This window comes from Phacochoerus africanus, chromosome 10, assembly GCF_016906955.1.
Source record: "Phacochoerus africanus isolate WHEZ1 chromosome 10, ROS_Pafr_v1, whole genome shotgun sequence".
NCBI lineage: Eukaryota > Metazoa > Chordata > Mammalia > Artiodactyla > Suidae > Phacochoerus > Phacochoerus africanus.
Window position 1 is genome coordinate 55564080 of NC_062553.1, and position 15085 is coordinate 55579164.

Sequence of the window (15085 nt, forward strand, 5' to 3'; positions counted from 1 at the left end):
CTCCGCGCATAGCAATGTACATTTATATAAGGTTAATTGATCAGGAGCACCTCTTTATTTAGATTTTGAACTTTAAAAATATCGGCAAAACAATGTGTTCCCTGGCGGCCTAGCAGTTAAGGATTCGGTGTCGTCACTGTTGTGGCTTGTGTTGGATCCCTGGCCCAGCAGGAGTAACCCCCCCCCCAAATAAAAACAAAACAAGGTACTTGGAGAGATGTGGATTTGTTGTTGTTGTTGTTGCTATTTCTTGGGCCACTCCCATGGCATATGGAGGTTCCCAGGCTAGGGGTTGAATCGGAGCTGTAGCCACCGGCCTACGCCAGAGCCACAGCAACGCAGGATCCGAGCCGCATCTGCAACCTACACCACAGCTCACGGCAATGCCAGATCGTTAACCCACTGAGCAAGGTCAGGGACCGAACCCGCAACCTCATGGTTCCTAGTCGGATTCGTTAACCACTGCGCCACGACGGGAACTCTGAGATATGGATTTTTAATCAACAGGATAAAGTAAACATTTGCAGAATTCCCTTCATGGCTCAGTGGTTAAGGAACCCAACTTGGATCCATGAGGATGCATGTTCGATCTCTGGCCTCCGTTAGCGGGTTAAGGATCCAGTGTTGCTGTGAGCTGTGGTGTAAGCGGCAGACGCGGCTCAGATCCCACATGGCTGTGGCTGTGGTGTAGGCCGACAGCTGCAGCTCTGTTTTGACCCCTAGCCTGGGAATTTCCATATGCTTCAGGTGCAGCCCTGAAAAGACAAAAGACCAAAAAAAAAAAAAAAAGGAAGAACATTAGCAAGTAATCATCTCATTTGTAGTTTCTCAGTGAAATGAGATTTCCATTATAATATTTTAATAAAGTTTTTTAAAGTGAAAGTCCAAGTGTTTTTCTTTTCAGTGCATCCATCTAACAATGTAGGCAAAGATATACCAGGCCAGGGCCCTGAGAAAGTAAGTACCATCAAACCACACGGAAGAGAGTTTAACAGCAGTCAGAAAATTTAGGAAGTCTTCTTTTAAAGACACTGTTGCACTAAGTGAAGGGTAGTGTGGGGATATACTTGCTTTTTGTTTTGTTTGTCTTTTTGCCTTTTCTTGAGCCGCTCCCGCAGCATATGGAGGTTACCAGGCTAGAGGTCTAATTGGAGCTGTAGCCCCCGGCCTACACCAGAGCCACGGCAATGCCAGATCCGAGCCGTGTCTGCAACCTACACAGCTCACGGCAACGCTGGATCCTCAGCCCACTGAGCAAGGCCAGGGATTGAACCTGAAACCTCATGGTTCCTAGTTGGATTCATTAGCCACTGCACCATGATGAGAACTCTGGATATGTTTTTTAAATGCTTGATATTTTGCTTTTTTATATAGATAAGCTGCAGAAAATCAAAGATGAAGAAAAATCCAGAAAGGAAGCAGAGGAAAAAAACACTGTATCTATCAAGAATCAAAGATAAGAATTACATTAGACTTCTCAGAAACCATGTAAGCAAGAAGAGAGTGGAGTAAAATGTTTGTAGTATCAAGAGGAAAAGGCCTCAGCCTAGGCTGCTGTACCCTGTGAAACCCTTCACAGTGAAGAAGAGGGAGTTTCCTTGGAGCACAGCAGGCTAAGGATCTGGTGGTGTTACTACAGCAGCTCAGGCTGCTGCTGTGGCTCAGTTTTGATCCCTGGCCTGGGAACTTCCACATGCATGTGTGGCTCCAAAAAAAGATGGAAAAAAAAGTGAGGGAGAAAGAGTTACTTAGACAAACAAAACTGAGGGAATTTGTTGCTAGTGCTTCTGCTTTACAAAAAATGTTAAAAAGTTCTTTAGAAAGAAGGAAAATGATATAGGTCAGAAATTTGGCTCTACATAAAGAAAGGAAAAACATTGGAAAAGAAGTAAGTGAAGGATTTTTCTTACTGATCTAACAGATTACGGCTTGTTCAGAATATTAATTGCAACACTATATTTGACCATATGATCATGTGTATGTATAAATGATATGGCAGCAATGATACAAGGGATCAGATGAGGGAATTAGGATTATTTTGTTCCTGTCAGGTATTCACATTGCCCCTGAAGTTGTGTAGTGTTTGTTGTTTGAAAGTTTGAAAGTAGACTTGGATTTGTTGTTAACATAAATTGCAAACTCCAGGACAACCACTTAAAACAATAAAAGAAGTTATAACTGATATACCAAGAAGGGAGAGAAAATGAAATGAAGTAAAATGTTCAAAGAAAACCACAAAAGGTAGAAAAAGAGTGGAAGACAAAAAAAAAGAATAAGAACAACAAATAGAAGACAGTAACAAACATGGTAGCTATTAATCCAACTAAATAATAACAATTTTAAAGGTCTGAGTGCACCAATGAAAAGACAGAGATTATTGGGAGTTCCCATCTTGGCTCAGTGGTTAACAAATCCAACTAGGAACCATGAGGTTGCGGGTTCCATCCCTGGCTTTGTTCAGTGGGTTAAGGATCCGGCATTGCGGTGAGCTGTGATGTAGGTCGCAGATGCAGCTTGGATCCCATGTTGCTGTGGCTATGCTGTAGGCCAGCAGCTACAGCTCCGATTCTACCCCTAGCCTGGGAACCTCCATATGCCTAGGGTGTGGCCCCAGAAAAGACAAAAACAAAAAAAACAAAGAGATTATCAATTTAAAAAAAAAGAATTTAAAAAAAGATCCAGCTATATGTTGCCTATAAGAAACTCACTTTAAATATAAAGAGACATATAAATTAAAACCAAGTGAATGGAGAAAGAAAGCAGGAGTAGCTCTGTTAACTTCAGACAGAGAAGACCTCTGAGTAAGGGAAGCCCTTAGGGATAAGGAGAGGAAATTACACCTAAATCACAAGCAACAAAACACGAAAGTGGGACTACATCAAACCAAAAAGCATCCACATCATAAAGGAAATCATCAGTAATATGAGGAAACAATCGACAGAATAGGAAAAATATTTCCAAACCAAATAGCTGATAAGGGGTTAATAGTCAAAATATATAAAGAACTTGAGCACCTCAACAGAAAATAAATTTTAAAAATGGGCAAAGGATCTGAGCAGACATTTTTTTTCCAAAGAAGATATTCGGGTGGCCAACGAGTACATGAAAAGATATTAAACATTATTCATCATGAGGGAAATGCAAATTAAAACAACAATGGAATATCCCCTCAAGTCTGTTAGAATGGCCATCATCAAAAAGACCAGATACCTGGGAGGAAATACTTTCAAACAATAGAACCGACAAGGGCTTAATCTCCAAAATATACAAACAACTCACATTACCCAGCAACAAAAAGAATCAAATAATGGGCAGAAGACCTCAATAGACATATCTCCAAAGAAGATATATGGATGGCCAGTAGGCACATGAAAAGATGGTCAACATCATTAATTATTAGAGAAATGCCAATCAAAACTACAATGAGGTACCACCTGACACCAGTCAGAATGGCCATCATTAAGTCTACAAATAACAAATGCTGGAGAGGGTGTAGAGAAAAGGGAATTCTCCTACACTGTTGGTGTGAATGTAAATTGGTACAACCTACTGTAGAAAATGGTACAGAGGTTCCTCAGAAAACTAAATCTAGGAGTTCCCATCGTGGCGCAGTGGTTAACGAATCCGACTAGGAACCATGAGGTTGTGGGTTCGGTCTCTGCCCTTGCTCAGTGGGTTAACGATCCGGCGTTGCCGTGAGCTGTGGTGTAGGTTGCAGACGCGGCTCGGATCCTGCGTTGCTGTGGCTCTGGCGTAGGCTGGCAGCTGCAGCTCCGGTTAGACCCCTAGCCTGGGAACCTCCGTATGCCTCGGGAGCGGCCCAAGAAATGGCAAAAAGACAAAAAAAAAAAAAGAAAACTAAATCTAGAACTACCATGTGGTCTAGCAGTCTGACTCCTGGGCATATATCCAGACAAATCTGTAATTCAAAAAGATACACACACCCCTATGTTCATTGCAGCACTATTTACAATAGCCAAATTTCTAAATGTCCATCAACAGATGAATGGATTAAGAAGATGTGGTGCATATACACAATGGAATACTACTCAGACATAAAAAAGAATGAAATAATGCCATGTGCAGCCACATGGATGGAATTAGAGATTCTCATACTAAGAGAGGTAAGTCAGAATGAGAAAGACAAATACCATGTGATATCACATATGTGTAAGCTAAAATATGGCACAAATGAACCTGTGTACAAACAGAAAGAGACAGACCTGGAAAACACACTTGTGGTTGACAAAGGGGAGTGGGGTGGACTGGGAGTCTGTGGTTAATAGATGCAAACTATTATATTTAGAATGGATAAATAAGGTCCTATCATATAGCATAGGAAACTATATCCAATCTCCTGGGGTAGATAGACCATGATGGAAAATTTTATATATATGTAAATGTATGACTGGGTCACTTTGCTATAAAGCAGAAATTGGCACATTATAAATCAACTAGACCTTAATGAAAATTTTTAAAAAGATAACAAGTGCCTGCTTGGATGTAGAGAAAAGGGAAACCATTGGTGGGATTGCAAATTGGTATAGCCACTCTGGAGAATAATATGGAGGTGCTTCAGAAAACTGAAAATACAACCACCAAATTATCCAGCAATTCCACCTCTGAGACTATATTCAAAGGAAATGAAAACACTAACTCAGAAGTATTTCTGCACCACCATGTTCCTAGCACCATTGTTTACAATAGCCAAGATAGGGAAATAACCTAAATGTCCAATTATGGATGAATGGATTAAAATTTTATAGTATATAGTTATATACAATGGAATGTTATTAAGCCATCAAAAACCAAGGAAATCCTATCATTTTAGAGAAGATGGATGGATCTTGAAGGCATTATGCTAAGTGAAATCAGAGGAAGGCAAATACTACATGCTCTCATTGATATGTGGAATTTTAAAAAAACCAAACCCAGAAAAAAAAAATCAGATATGGTTACATGATTGGGATGTGTGTGAGGGATTAGAGGAAGGTGCTCAAAAACACAAACTTCTATTTATAAGATAAATAAGTACCAGGGATGGAACATAACACCATGATGAGTATAGATCACACTGCTGTGTGATCTATAGGAAAGTTAAGAGAGTAGATTCTAAGAGTTTTCATTACAAGGAAAATTTTTTCTGTTGTATTAATATGAGATGTGAACTAAACCTACTGTAATCATTTCACAATATATGTAAATCAAACCATCATGCTATATATACCTAAGTTTTTAAGTTTTTAATGTTATCGGAGTATAGTTGACTTACAATGCTATATTAATTTCAGGTATACAGCAAGATGAGTCAGTTAGACATATATGTATATCCACTGTTTTTCAGATTCTTTTCCCATATAGGCTATTGTGGAATATTGAGTGGGTTTCCCTGTGCTATTAGTTTCTATTTTATATATGCTAGTGTGTTTTTGCTAATCCCAATTTACTAATTTATCCCTCCCCCCCACCATGTTTCCCCTTTGGTAACCAGAAGTTTGATTTCAAAATCTGAACCTTGGAGTTCCTGTCGTGGCTCAGTGGTTAATGAATCTGACTAGGAACCATGAGGTTGTGGGTTCGAACTCTGGCCTTGCTCAGTGGGTTAAGGATCCGGCATTGTCGTGAACTGTGGTGTAGATTGCAGACATGGCTTGGATCCTGCATGGCTGTGGCTGTGGCATAGGCCAGTGGCTACAGCTCTGATTTGACCACTAGCCTGGGAACCTCCATATGCTGTGGGAGCAGCCCAAGAAATGGCAAAAACAAACAAACAAACAAAACCCTGCACCTTAAGCTTATACAATTATGTCTGTCAATTTTATCTCGATACAACCATTGAAAATAACATCCTTTATAAAAAGAGGGGAATGGAGATGGGATTAAGATGGCAGAATAGAAGGACTGGAGTGCAACTGCTCTCCTAAAAACAACAACATTTACAACCAAATGCTGAGCAATCCTCAACCAAATGGTCAGGAAACTTTCAAAAAGTTATCCTACTCCAGAAGACAAAGAGGAGGCCACATCAGACTGGAAAGTAACTGGTTCACAGAGAGTCACCTACAGGAGTGAGAGTTCTGAGCTCCACATCAAACTCCCACGTATGGGGATCTGGCACTGGGAGAAAGAGCCACCAGAGCATCTAGCATGAAGGCCAGTGGGGCTTGTGCACAGGAGCTCCATTCTTAAAAGGCGCACACAGACCTTCACATACACTGGGTCCCAGGGCAAAGCAAAGTCTCCATAGGAATCTGGGTCAAACCTGACTGCAGTTCTTGGAGGACTTCCTGGGAAAGCAGGGGTGGATGTGGCTTGTTGTGAGGGAAGGTCATTGGAAGCAAAGTTCTCAGGAATATTCAGCAGCATGCCTTTCTCTGGAGGTGGCCATTTTGGGAAAATCCGACCCCACTCATCAGTGCTGAGAAGCCTCAGGCCAAACAACAATCCAGGTGGGATCACAGCACCACCCATCAGTAACTGGCTGCCTAAAGACCCCACCCCCCAGGCACACAGCTGTCTCTAATCTCACCCAGAGAAAAAGCCCCATCCACCAGAGAGATAGGAATCAGCTCCACCTACCAGTGGGCATCAGTCCTTCCCATCAGGAAGCCTACAGCAAGCCCCCGTACCAATTTCAACCACAAGGGGGGCAGACACCAGAAGTAAGAGAGGCTACAATTTTTACAAGTAAGTTACTTACAAGTAAGAGAGGCTCAAAAAAAAAAAAAAGATGTAAAAAGGTCACCACGCCAAAAACCTATAAAAATGAAAAGACAAAGAACTATAACTCAGATGAGGGAGAAAGAAAAAAGCCCTGAAAAACAGCTAAGGGATCGGGAGATTCTCAGCCTCCAGGAAAAAGACTTTAGACTGTTGATGCTGAAGATGATGCAAGACATTGGAAATAAACTGGAGGCAAAGATGGATAGTTTACAGGAAACCCTGAGCAAAGTACAAGATATAAAACTTAAGCAAGCAGAGATACAAAATACAATAACTGAGATAAAAAAATTCATTAGAAGCAGCCAACAGCAGAATACAGGAGGCAGAAGAACGAATAAGCAAGGTGGAGGACAGATTAGTGGAAATCACAAACGTGGAACAGAAAAGAGAAAAAAGATTGAAAACAAATGAAGAGAGTCTCAGAGAACTCTGGGACAATGTTAAACTCACCAACATTATATTACAGGGGTTCCAGAAGGAGAAGAGAGAGAGAGAAGGGGACAGAAAACATATTCAAAGAGATGATAGCCCAAAACTTCCCTAACATGGGAAAAGAACCCCTCACTCAAATCCAGGAAGCACAAGTACCATATAAAATAAACCCAAGGAGGAACACCTGGAGACACATATGAATAAAACTGACCAAAATTAAAGACAAAGAGAAAATACTGAAAGCAGCTAGAGAAAAGAAACAAATAACATAGAAGAGAACCCCAATAAGTTTATTGGCAGATTTTTCAGCAGAAACTCTACAGGCCAGAAGGGAGTGGCATGATAGACTTAATGTGATGAAAGGAAAAAACCTCCAACCAAGATTACTTTACCCAGCAAGGCTCTCATTCAGATTTGAAGGAGAAATCCAAAGCTTCACAGATAAGCAAAAGCTAAGAGAATTTAGCAACACTAAACCAGCTTTACAACAAATAGTAAAGGAACTTCTCTAGGCACAAAAGAAAAGGCCGCAACCAGAAACAAAAATACCACAAATGACAAGACTCACCAGTAAAGGTAAATATACAGTAAAGATACGAAATCATCCATGCACAATTATGCCACCAAAATCAGAAATCATGAGACATGGAGGGTACAGATGCAGGGCACTGGAGATGCACTTGCAGTTAAGAGACAAACAACTTAAAACAAGCTCGTATATATATATATATATATATATATATAGACTCATATCAAAACTTCAGAGTAACTTCAAACCAAAAATCTATAATTGTTACACAAACAAATAAGAAAAATCAACACAAATACAACACTAAAGATAGTCATCAAACTACACGAGGAGAGAACAAGAGAAGGGAAGAAAAAAGAGCAACAAAACCAAATCCAAAGCAACTAATAAAATGGCGATAAGAACTTACATATCAATAATTACCTTAAATATTACTGGACTAAACGCCCAAACCAAAAGACAGAGACTGGCTGAATGGATACAAAAGCAAGACCCATATATATGCTGTCTTCAGGAGACCCACTTCACTTTGAGGGACACATACAAATTGAAAGTGAGAGGATGGAAGAAAATATTCCATGCTAACGGGAATCAAAAGAAAGCTGGAGTAGCAATTCTAATATCAGACAAAACAGACTTTAAATGAGGAATATTTTGGAGTTCCCATCATGGTTCAGTGGTTAATGAATCCAACTAGGAAACGAAGTTGTGGGTTTGATCCCTGGCCTTGCTCAGTGGGTTATGGATCAGGCATTGCCATGTAGGTCGCAGACGCAGCTCAGATCCCCTGTTGCTGTGGCTCTGGCGTAGGCCCAGCAGCCACAGCTCCAGTTAGATCCCTAGCCTGGGGACCTCCATATGACATGGGTGCCACCCTAGAAAAAGACAAAAAAAAAAAGAGAGACCTGTACTCTGAAAACTATAAGACACTAATGAAAGAAATCAAAGATGACACAAACAGATGGAAAGATATACCATGCTCTTGGATTGGAAGAGTTAATATCAAAAAGACTATACTACCCAAGGTAATCTACAGATTCCATGCAATCCCTATCAAATTACCAAGGACATTTTTCACAGAACTCAAACAAAATATTTTACTTTGTTTGGAAGCACAAAAGACCCAGACTAGCCAAAGACATCCTGAAAAAGAAAAATGGAGCTGGAGGAATCAGGTTCCCTGACTTCAGACCATACTACAAAGCAACAGTCATCAAAACCATATGGTACTGGCACAAAGACAGACATATAGATCAGAGGAACAGGATAGAAAGCCCGGAATTAGGAGTTCCCAGTTGTGGCTCAGTGGTTAATGAATCCGACTAGGAACCATGAGTTTGCGAGTTCAATCCCTGGCCTTGCTCAGTGGGTTAAGGATCTGGCGTTGCCATGAGCTGTGGTGTAGGTTGCAGACTTGGCTTGGATCTGGCATTGCTGTGGCTCTGGCATAGGCCAGTGGCTATAGCTCAGATTAGACCCCTAGCCTGGGAAACTCCATGTGCCTCGGAGTGGCCCAAGAAATGGCAAAGGCAAAAAAAAAAAAAAAAAAAAAAAAAAGAAAGCCCGGAATTAAACTGATGCACCTACAGCCAACTAATCTATGACAAAGAGGCAAGGATATACAATGGAGAAAGGACAGTTTGTTCAATAAGTGGTGCTGGGAAAACTGGACAGCCACATGGAAAAGAATGAAATTAGAACACTCTCTAACACCATACACAAAAATAAACTCAAAATGGATTAAAGACCTAGATATAAGACCAGATACTATAAAGCTCTTAGAGGAAAACATAGGCCAAACACTCTCTGACATCAACGACAGCAACATCTCCTCAGATCCACCCCTTAGAGTAATGATGGTAAAAGCAAAAACAAACAAATGGGACTTCATTAAACTTAAAAGTTTCTACACAGCAAAGGAAACCCTAAACAAAACAAAAAGGCAACCCACAGAATGGGAGAAAATCGTTGCAACTGAATCAACTGACAAGGGATTCATCTCCAAAATTTATGAACACCTCCTACTGCTCAATACCAAAAAAACAAATAACCCCATGATAAAATGGGCAAAAGGTCTAAACAGATGATTCTCCACAGAAAACATACAGATGGCCAAAAAACACATGAAAAGATGTTCAGCATCACTCATCATTAGAGAAATGCAAGTCAAAACCACTATGAGGTACCACCTTACACCAGCCAGAATGGCCATCATCCAAAAGTCTACAAACAATAAGTGCTGGAGAGGGTGTGGAGGAAAAGGAACCCTAGTACACTGTTGGTGGGATTGTACATTGGTGTAACCACTGTGGAAAACAGTATGGAGATGCCTCAGAAAACTAGAAATAGAACTCCCATTTGATTCAGCAATCCCACTCCTGGGCATCTATCCAGAGAAAACCATGGCTGGAAAAGACACATGTACTCCAGTGTTCATTGCAGCACTCTTTGCAACAGCCAAGACATGGAAACAACCTAAATGTCTATCAGCAGAGGAGTTTATCCAGAAGATGTAGTACATATACACAATGGAATATTACTCAGCCATTAAAAGGAAAAAAATAACGGCATTTGCAGCAACAGGGATGGACCTAGAAATTCTCATGCTAAGTGAAGTCAGCCATACAATGAGACACCAACATCAAATGCTTTTACTGACATGTGGAATCTGAAAAAAGGACAGACTGAACTTCTTTGCAGAATAGATACCGATTCACAGACTTTGAAAAACTTATGGTTTCCAAAGGAGAGAGTTCTGGGGTTGAGGGGGATGGACTGGGGTTGTTGGATGGAAATCCTATAAAATTAGATTGTGATGATCATTCTACAACTATAAATGTAATAAATTCATGGAGTAATTTAAAAAAAGAAAAAAGAGAGAGGGGAATTACGTAGTGATAATGAGGTCAACTCTCCAAGATGTAATGACCCTAAGTGTTTAAAAAGAGCCCGTCCCTCCCCCCCCCCCCGCCCCGCGGAGTCACCTGAGGCTCCTCTCCAAGGGGAGGGCCCGTTAGCTCCTTTGGCTTGCTTGTCCCCATAGCAACGGGGAGGGGCCTGGGGGAGGGGCCTGGGCGCGGGTCCTGCCTGGAGGCAGCTGTGGCCTGCAAGGTTGGGGCAGGCGGCCCGTTCCTCTGGGCATCTCTGGGCATCCGAGCAGGCGGACCGCGAGGCGGTCGTCCAGCTGAGCTCCTGGGCTGCCCATGGGGAGCCCAGAGTTTCCGAGCCCTTCTGGGCTGTCGGACGGGTGTCGGATGACAGAGGTAGCCGCTGGCTCCGAATCCCCCCAGAAGCCTTTGGTAGTCAGGATATTCAACGTGCACAACCGGCCAGAGGAGTCCGAGGAGACTGACGAACAGGACCAGAGAGGCGAGAGGGAGGAGCCTGAAGAGTCCGACGAGATCCTCGAGGGCCACGAACACTACGAGCGCCCCAAGCCCTCCAGACACTGTGCACACTACAAGACCCACAAGCCCTCCAAATCCCAGGCACCCTACGAGCCCCGGAAACCCCAGAGGCCCCACGCTCCGAGTAACCCCCACAAGCCTTACGAAGCCCAGCTGCTTCCTGGAGCTGGCGTGATGGTCTCCCCATCTCTGGTGAACAGATTCCAACCGCGGATTCCGCCCTCTTCCCTGAGCGGTAGGTATTGGGGTCCCTCTGGGACACTGACCTGGGGGCTCTCATGGGGAGCATGTGCCTGAGAGGCCCGTTTTGTTTTCAGGGGAGATAACACTTGTGCCATTGATCAGCTGCTTTACAGTGCTTTATCTTGGGACCTGAGGAGACTCTGATGGGACATCGAGAGTCTGGTCATGAAACAATTTCCTCACCCTGCCCTCACTCCACCTGGTCCCTGTTAATCACTGTCTCTTCTTGTCGAGGCCCCGCTTCAGCCTTCTCTGCAGGCTGTCATTGCAGTTGCCGCTTTGAACATATCTTCATGGCAGCACTTAAGGTTTTGTTTTCTATCACTGTCTCTCTCCAGCCCAGGGACCAGGTCCTTAACGGGAGGCTATTTTTTCAGTGTTTGGCACACGGTGGCGCTCACTAAATGCTATTGCATTGTTGGAGTTGCAATAACACAACACATTGAATGAGAATTCAGGGAGTACATTTATTGAATGTGTGCTGTATGCTCAGTCTTCACCAAGTTCATGAGAAAACGGCATTGATGGGACTTGGGTCTAAACAACCTCTGCTCTGACAACACTAGCTCACTTAAGACCTCTCATTGATGACCCCAGCCAGAAGTGTTTCTTATCCATACTGGGCTTCCCATCCCTTGGCTGACCACGTGTTATCTCGTGTCCTCCTTGACTGGTCTGTCTGAGCCGAGGCTCTGTCATTTCAGTTGCTCACTTAACAACATCCTCTACCACCAGACCAGCTGTTTGGTTACTTCCCACGCCTCAGCACTGGCTAAACCTACCCCGCCCCCCAACCCGATGCTGGCATCTGAGCAGCTGATTCTTCCTGGAGCAAATCACACAATCATCCCGTTTTTTTTCAATTTCTGTTTCATGACCACAGATCTCCTCTGGTCACGTGGCACTGCCCAGCAAGCCACTTTATTCACCTCATACAGTTAACTCTAACTCTAAGATGACTAAATGCTTTCTTTTCACTCCTCCAGCCTTCACACCTTTGGCCCTAAACAGCTGAAGCCTTTGCCTCATGCTTGAGAAAACAGACGTGATGTCACGAACTGTCTTGTTTTCTTAGCACCTTCCTCGAATCCGCGCCCCTGGCTGCCTCCTCTCTTGTGTCTCAGCAAATCGTGCCTCTCTCTGAAAAGCATTTTCCTCCACCTGTGCTCTGCACTCCACTCCTGTCCTTGTCTCCTGAGAACTCTTTTTCTTTTGTCTTTTCTAGGGCCACACCCACAACATATGGAAGTTCCCAGGCTAGGGGCCCAGTCGGACCTGTAGCCACCGGCCTACGCCACAACCACAGCAGCGTAGATCCGGGCCTCCTCTGTGACCTACACCACAGCTCATGGCAACGCTGGATCCTTAACCCACTGAGTGAGGCCAGGGATCGAACCCACAACTTCATGGTTCCTAGTCGGATTTGTTAACCACTGAGCCATGATGGAAACTCTGTCTCCTGAGAATTTTGTTGGTATAGTCACCCCCTATCTCTCCGAAAGCATCAGTTTCACCCTTTCTAATGACTCTGATCTATGAGCAGACACACAATCTCTAGAATCTTCCATCTGGAAATAACCCTTGACCCAGTGTCTTGCTCAGACCCCTCCTCCCACCATCAGCATGCTTTATCTGCACATCACTGCCGAGCTTGTCATAGAGTTGTCTGCCCTCTCTGCTATCCACCTACTCAGGCTTCCTTTTTCTCTGCTCCTGATATGGTGCTGGTCTCCTGCCCGCTGTCCACCACTGACCTTGCTGTCGTGTCCTGGATGGAGATTTCAGGGTCCATATGGATGATCCCCTTGGCTTCTTAGTTCTTTGATGTCCCCACTTTGAATAAGGGGATCCTTCACCCTGTTCCAGCCCCCCACCACACCAGCCTTGGATAATGTCTGTTACTGTACCGTTCCCAAGACCTCTATTTCAGCTACATTCGTCTCTAGCCATGACCTTTCTTTCCAGCTCGCTTACAATTCCTTGTAGTCCCAGTTCTTCAGCTTCGAAGGGACGCGGAATCCGTTGATGCTGTCACCCTTTTATTATGTATCACTCGCTTCTTTCTGTCCTATCTCCCCTTACCTGACAGTCCACGGCCCACCTGTAGATTCAGCCCCTTGCAGGTGTTCTTAGCTCCCTGTCTCCCCCTCTGTGATTCGTGCCTAGTTAAATCCAATCCTTATCTGCACTTGAAAACCACATGATGGCAAGAGAAAACAAACAGCCGTGTTGACTAATCTTTAAATCCGTGACCTTGAACTTCATTGTACTTGCAGTGCTCTCCGTGCTGCTTGGCGATCGTACTGTATTTCCCTCATCTATTTGTTTTCTAACATGGAACCTGTGAAACTGCCAGGATCTACACATATCAACTCGACCTTTTCTCCTGTTAGTAATGGACAGACTATCTCTGTTCTTAACCAAAAAAGCCATTCTCTCAACCTGTGTGTTGGATCCCGTCCCACTTAACTTTAAGCTCTTTGCTCCTAAAATCAGGCCCCCCTCTCTCCTGCAATATTTTATCTTGCTCTTTACTGGGTCCTTCCATCAGCACAAGGACATGCAGCAGTAACTCCTATGTTGAAAAACCCAAACCTTCCCTTAACCCTGTGTACCCCTTCAGGTACCACTCCTGTCTCCTCCTTTTTGGAGAAAAATTCCTCAGAATAGTTGTTTACAAGTCATTATCTCCATTTCCTCTCTTCCATACTTTGAGAACCCATTTAAGCTTTCAGCCCTCTGCTCTGCTGAGTGCTCTTATTGAGGTCACAGTGACCTCTGCCCTGACAGCTCAATGGCTCTTTCTTCATCCTCATTGTCCTCATTTGACATCTTCCTTCCCTCCTTCTGGGAAAGCCTAACGTGACTCCTGGGATCCCACTGCCTTCATTGTCGTCCTGCCTCATCAGCGGTTCCCGACTCAGTTTCCTTTGCTTCTCTTCCCAGCCTCTACCCCAAAGTGGGCAATGGCTCAATTCTCTCAGATTCTTTAGAACGCTCCACATTTCCAGGATGATGTCGCTAGCTCTGTGGCTTTAACTGTATGCTGATGACTTCCCAGGTTATCCTCAGCCTCAGTTTCTCCCTTTAGCTCCAGAGTTTTGTAATCACCTGTCCCTTTAACATCTCTACTTGAATCATCTCATAGGCATGTAAAGTTTAACGTATCCATAACTGAACACTTACTTCTGCACCCAAACTCGCTCTTCCTCCATTGGTCCCTGCTATAGAAAATGGTGTCCCCATTCATCCAGGTGCTCAGATCAGAAACCTTGGAGTCATTCTTGACACCTGTTTTCCCCTTAAACTTTGCCTCTAAAACCTTAGAAAACCCTAATTTTGAAAGCTGTCATAATGATGACCACTTTTTAACATCTAACCCATCATCATGTCAGCAAGCCACTGCCCTCCCCCACTTGGCTGCTTTGGTGGCCTCCACTCTTGCCCGGGTGCCCTCCCCATGCCCTGCTCCCATCAGCTTGTGGCTAGTATAGCTGTCACAGGCCTCCTGTAGAATGCACACCGTACACACCTCCCATGCCCTCACCTCTCCTGAGGTTGGTAATGTAAAGTCCTAAGCAGGCTACCAGATCACTAGATCTAGTCCTAGTACGGGTACTAGATATACTAATGCTAGTGTGCTAGATCATTCTGTCAAAAAGACACTCTTGGCCTGCTCATGGCTCCCCTGCCCCAATTTTAAGACCGCATCTTTGAGATATAGAAGCTCCTCAGCTAGGGGTCAAATCCG

At 43.6% G+C, this 15085-nt stretch overlaps 1 protein-coding gene across 1 annotated transcript in view; it reads left to right on the plus strand.

Moving 5' to 3' along the window:
- Nucleotides 1–10887: 10887 nt before the first annotated feature.
- THEGL (theg spermatid protein like) overlaps nt 10888–15085 on the plus strand; it is a 41093-nt gene continuing 36895 nt past the window's right edge. The window contains exon 1 of the mRNA XM_047798115.1: nt 10888–11330. Within this exon, the coding sequence (XP_047654071.1) occupies nt 10888–11330 (443 nt within the window). The remainder of the gene's footprint in view (nt 11331–15085) is intronic.